Raw genomic sequence first — 6,167 nt, 5'->3', positions numbered from 1 at the left:
CCAGTGCAGAACAGGATTTAAGAAGTTTATCTCTAAAGCAACCCAAATCCCCAGCATAGAGCAAAAATCCAGAACAACATCAACACAGATTTGTAAAGCAAGTTAAACATAACATTATAATCGGTAAATATACATAAGATTTGAGTAATTATACAAAAAAACCCAACAAAAAGAAATACCCAGTGAATAGAAGAGATAAACCAAACATCTCGCGGGTTGTCAGCTCCGGTTGATGAGAAATCCACCTCCGATCTTCCAAGTGCATGACCCGGTGTTGTTTTCTAAGCCAATCCTACTCTAAGAATGAAGTTGATGGTGTTGGGACTCAAAAATACCCAACCCATAACCTAAAAATGTGATTTTTCCCCTTTTTAACAAGTCTGAAAATTCGCAGGTCCGCTTAGCGGCACAGAGTCCGTTAGCGTAGTCTGCTAAAAATCAGATTTTGTTTTCGCCATAACTCGAGAACCGTAACTCCGAATTGCGCCTAGTTCAAAGCGTTGGAAAGCTTATTCAATGCTCTATCCAATAATGAATGAATGGAAAGAAAAATGATGATTTTGGTCATCCTTATTTTGAGCTTATGGAAGTCTGCTTGACGGTGGCTAAGCGGGCTTGCACCAAAACTGCGAAATCGAAGCCGTGCCTTTGACACTTTATTCCTCAAGGCTCCAATAAGCATGAATACCTATGAAAACAAAGGAAAAACTATCAAATGGTATAAAAGTATATGAAAATACAACTATTCACAAAGTATACGTATTTATACACAAAACGGGGAATTATTTAAACGGTATTAACAAAAGTATCGATAAGTGCCACTATTTACATACACGAAATAAGTACATTTTGACACTTATCAAACTCTCCCCAACTTGAAACTTTGTTTGTCCTCAAACAATGTCAAATAAATCAAAGAATTCAAAGTAATAAACCAAAGAATTGTAAATCAACAAGTTTAGAAAAACCAAAAACAAATGTATGGCTTAATACAAAAACGTATAAACAAAGTAAGTACTTACCACTATCATACAACGACAACATGTAAACGAAACGAATCCTAAGCACAAAAATCATACAAAACATTCTAAAACAATACATGCTATCTCATGAATCACACCTAGCAAAATTTCATCAATGGATGAAGAGCACACAAAGGTGAGGGACTCTTAACACTCATCCAACAATCTTGCAAACAAAAGATTAAATTATGCCTTCATCCAAAAATCACATTGAAGATATAAAAGCAAGAATCACAAGGGCTTTTCAAGGTTGTAATGTGGCTTGGTTAACAAACAAGGGATAAGTCCTAAGGCTAATTGAAACAAAAACTTGCCTAAACCTAAAGGAGTGATCAATCCACCAAAGATTCAAACAATAAAATCTCGATTAAACTTCTTCCTTAACCACAAGTTTCTCAAACCAATGACAATACTTATTAGCACAATTATTCGCTTCTCTTTTCTTTTTGTTTTTCAAAACTTTTTCACATTTTTTCTTTCTTTTTCTTTTCTTTTCACATTTTTTTTCTTTTTCATTTCTTTTCAACCTCATAGCAACAACCAAATAAGTAGCAACCATTTCTCTCCCCAACTTGAATTCAACCACATCATCATGTGAATACTCCCTACTTTCTAAGGCAAGGTAAAAATTCATACCAAAAATCATGGTTAAGGGTTCAAGAAAACAAAGAATCAATCATCCATGCAAAAATGAGAACTAAACACCCAACGATAAGCATTTAGCAAAAACAACATGGACATTGACAAAAATCTCAAAAGGGTTAACAAATGATCACACACTCACAAGGTGAATTGACTATTTGGTTATGGTGGTTGTGCTCAAAATGAAACAAAATGCCTTGATCCTTTTCATGCTTTCATAAAATCAACATAAACAAAAGATTAAGCATAATAAAATCCAGTTAAAACAAAGATTGTGGCCTCCAGCATATATGTAAACAATGGAAAGCTTCCTCACATTTATGGTTTGGGAACTAAAGTGATTCAATCAACAAGCAAGTAATGCAAAAGAATGAATGGCATGATAATTGTACAAATGAAAAGTTTCCTAAACATGTTATGCTGTAGAAAGCGATAAATGAGTACCTTGAATGATACAACTTCAAAAAACAATATCCTACCATACATCCGCAGGTTGAAACACTTAAGCTTTGGAAAATCACCTAAAAAATCTTCGAATTACCGAACAAAATTTGAGTACAAACAACCAATAAAAGAATTAGAAAAATAAAACTAGTATCTACTACTAAATAGCCTTGGTGAAAGTGGGAAAAAGGAGTGAACCAAGAGAACATCCGTATTCTTGCGTCGGCGATCTCTCGCGCGCCGCTCAAACACGAAAGCATTAAGTACAGATACTCACAGTGAATGCTAGCTCTAAATCTATCTCTAGAGTTCAGAACCAACAGATTATCATCCTAGATAAGGATTCAAGAAATTTATCTCTAAAGCAACCCAAATCCCCAGCATAGAGCAAAAATCCAGAACAACATCAACACAGATTTGTAAAGCAAGGTAAACATAACATTATAATCGGTAAATATACATAAGATTCGAGTAACTATACAAACAAACCCAACAAAAAGAAATACCCAGAGAATAGAAGAGATAAACCAAACATCTCGCGAGTTGTCAGCTCCGGTTGATGAGAAATCCACCTCCGATCTTCCAAGTGCATGACCCGGTGTTGTTTTCTAAGCCAATCCTACTCTAAGAATGAAGTTGATGGTGTTGGGACTCAAAAATACCCAACCCGTAACCTAAAAATGTGATTTTTCCCCTTTTTAACAAGTCTGAAAATTCGCATGACCCGGTGTTGTTTTCGCCCTAACTCGAGAACCGTAACTCCGAATTGCGCCCAGTTCAAAGCGTTGGAAAGCTTATTCAATGCTCTATCCAATAATGAATGAATGGAAAGCAAAATGATGATTTTGGTCATCCTTATTTTGAGCTTATGGAAGTCCGCATGACGGTGGCTAAGCGGGCTTGCACCAAAACTGCTAAATCGAAGCCGTGCCTTTGACACTTTATTCCTCAAGGCTCCAATAAGCATGAATACCTATAAAAACAAAGGAAAAACTATCAAATGGTATAAAAGTATATGAAAATACAACTATTCACAAAGTATACGTATTTATACACAAAACGGGGAGTTATTCAAACGGTATTAACAAAAGTATTGATAAGTGCCACTATTTACATACACAAAATAAATACATTTTGACACTTATCACCAACAAAACTCATGTTAAAACAAGAAAAAGTTTAGAAAAAGTTTAGAAAAAATTGAGAAGAGATATGAGAAAATGGTTCTCAAGACATTTTTATTTATATAATATTTTGTCATATATGCTTCAATTTAATTGGCTTGTTCTATTAAAATATAATAAAAAATATTACATAATAATATTTTGTTATATAAATAAAAAAATAAAAATTGCAAGAAGATCATGTGACAGAAGAATTGACGTGCATTTTGGACAACAATAATATTATTTTTTTAAATCATGAAAACTTTAACATCTAAATTGAAATATTAGATATGTAAAAAAAATTGAAATATTAGATTTTTTTTGGTATAAATTTGATATTTAATTTTAAACTTTAAAAATAAAATAATAAACAAAGCTTAAAAATCACTTGAAAAGCAAACATCAGCATCAGCAAAATAGAAATCAGCACAAATATATAGAGAATAAAAACTAATATATAGAGAATAATATGAAGACAACACAAATGGAAAACAAAAAACACTAGAAAAATCACCATATTTCTCAAATGACAGGTAAAGAATAGTTATTAATTAAAAATGGTTCCAATATAAAATCTACCGTGAATCATTATTGGTCCCCTAGTACTCACACACTCACAATCAAATATTTCACATTACACTAATATAAAATATAAAAAAATAGAAAAAATATATACAAGTTTAAAATATTTTTACTTGATCCATTTTACAATAAATAATTTAAATATATAATATACTACTAGTAGTTTTCAACTTTTAATTTCTTTTATAAAATTAAGAGAAACATAGGGAGTATTTCTGTTCATTGCATTAAGTAATCATAGCCACTATTTTTGTGCAGCAAATCACACCAACAGAGTGAATATGCTTTTACTTCTACAATTATAGATATAAGATAGATCTTATCTTGTTTAAGCAATTATTTGTGCAACCACACTCATCTCTTTGTAATAATCTATCTGTCTATAAATGAACAGCTTTTCATATTAAGTCTATTATACTACTCCCTTTCAATATATTATGGCGTCTTCTTCTTCCACCAAAGTATCCATGAAGCTTCTTATCGACACAAAGAATAACAAAGTTCTCTTTGCCGAAGCTTCAAAACCTGTCATAGACTTTCTCTTCAACTTGCTATGCTTACCTATTGGTACTGTAGTTAAGCTTCTAAGTGCGAATAACATGGTTGGTAGCTTAGGAAATCTGTATCAGAGCGTTGAAAATCTGGACCAGAATTACATGCAACCATTTCAAACCAAGGATGTCCTCTTAAACCCAAAAGCTCAAAGCTCTTCCACTCAAATCTCAGGCTTCCTTACTCAGAACGATGTCAATGAAGACAAAGATGAAGAAATAAAGCTGTTCATGTGTCCAAATAAGTGTAAGTTTGAGGTGACAAATGATAACACAACTCGATGTACTAGTTCTGTCAATATCAACTCTCCTTTTGTGACTCCAGCCTATTCTTCTTGCTCAAACTTTATGAGCAGAGAAGTTCATTATATTGGAAATAAGAAGGTTGATGAAGAGAAAGTTTCCACCAATATTAAGAGTGGTTTTGTGAAAGATGTTGTAACCTTTATGGTGATGGATGATTTGGTGATTCAGCCAATGTCAACAATATCAAGCATCACACTTTTGAACAAGTTCAATATCAAGGAAATTTGTACTTTGCAAGAAAAGATCGTTGAGATGGGAATGGATGAGGTAAAATCAAAATCAATAAACTCAAAACATGTGTACAATTTTCTGAAGTGTTGTGTTTATAGATTTATATGTTTATATTTGTAACAGGGAATCAAATTGCTTAAGGCTTCTCTGCAATCCAAAACGGTCTTGACAAGTGTTTTCCTGGAGGAAGAATTAAGTATGTGTAACGAGTTTTAAGAATCTTCAAAGTGTTAAGAAGGAACAATGAATTGAGAGAGTTTAGTTTTGTTTTTCCTAGTGTTTAATAGTTTGCATGCAATGTGTTCTACTTTGTGATATGAATGAATGATCCAGTCTATGTACAAAGCTTTGTCGAAAAAGTAAAGGGAATAACTTTTGAACTGTTTATTGTAAGAAAAGTCATTTTACAGGCTGGTAGCAAATCATGCACGCGTGTGGCCCACCTGTCAATCATCTCTTATCCACAAAATTAAATCCTTTTGCTAACAAAACATCTACAAAGTTCCATACAATACTTAATTATAGTTAGTGACATTACTCAATTCACTCATGCCACGTCTCAATTATATCCTTAACCTTATATGTTATATAGTCGGTGGATTTTACCATATTCTAATAGCAACTTTAATGAAGGTTTAAGTAGGGATGGAATGGGCAGGGTACTATAGTACCCGTCCCCATACCCGCAATTTAAAAAAATTATTGTACCCGAGCCTAAACCCGCATAAGTATTAATATTCCAGCCCGTGCTCATACCCTTTGGGTACCTCAATGTCTATATCCATATCCGTTTATCCGCATTAATAATAAAATTAAATCACTTAATTATAAAATATCATATAGTTTAAGTCTTTTTAACCATATTAAAAAAATTATCAAATATTGTGAGTTAAGAAACAAATAAATACTTTTATTAAAATGTATAAAGATTTAATAGCGATATATTTTTAAAAAAATTTAAAAACATGCAATTTTTTATATAATAATATAAATGAAATTATATAACATTTAGTGCGGGTATGGGGAGGAGTGGGTAGTAAGGTACCCGTGCCCGCACACATACCCGCATATTTTAATGGATAATTCTCGTACCCGTGTCCGTACCCATTTTTGCGGGTTTTTACCCTACCCGATATTAGTCTTTTTGTGGGTACCCACTGGGGATGAACCAAATTGTCATCTCTAGGTTTAAGTAAAATATTTGTTTGGTATAGTTATAGCTA

General features: G+C 32.7%; 1 protein-coding gene across 1 annotated transcript; it reads left to right on the top strand.

Annotated features, from left to right (window-relative positions):
• Positions 1–4,101: 4,101 nt before the first annotated feature.
• LOC131636248 (uncharacterized) lies at positions 4,102–5,722 on the top strand. The gene is made up of 2 exons (XM_058906882.1): positions 4,102–4,980; positions 5,068–5,722. Exons 1-2 carry the CDS (start codon positions 4,294–4,296, stop codon positions 5,158–5,160), a joined length of 780 nt encoding a protein of 259 aa, XP_058762865.1. The 5' UTR covers positions 4,102–4,293; the 3' UTR covers positions 5,161–5,722.
• The last annotated feature ends 445 nt before the right edge of the window (positions 5,723–6,167 follow it).

The sequence above is a fragment of the Vicia villosa genome, unplaced genomic scaffold (genome assembly GCF_029867415.1).
Source record: "Vicia villosa cultivar HV-30 ecotype Madison, WI unplaced genomic scaffold, Vvil1.0 ctg.001678F_1_1, whole genome shotgun sequence".
Taxonomy (NCBI): domain Eukaryota; kingdom Viridiplantae; phylum Streptophyta; class Magnoliopsida; order Fabales; family Fabaceae; genus Vicia; species Vicia villosa.
This window is presented reverse-complemented; position numbering and strand designations above follow the sequence as displayed.

Excerpts from the sequence above, each read along its gene's own strand:
- LOC131636248 (XM_058906882.1), top strand. The coding sequence starts at position 4,294 with ATGGCGTCTTCTTCTTCCACCAAAGTATCCATGAAGCTTCTTATCGAC. Across the intron at positions 4,981-5,067 it reads TTGAGATGGGAATGGATGAG|GGAATCAAATTGCTTAAGGC; the intron begins GTAAAATCAAAA and ends TATTTGTAACAG.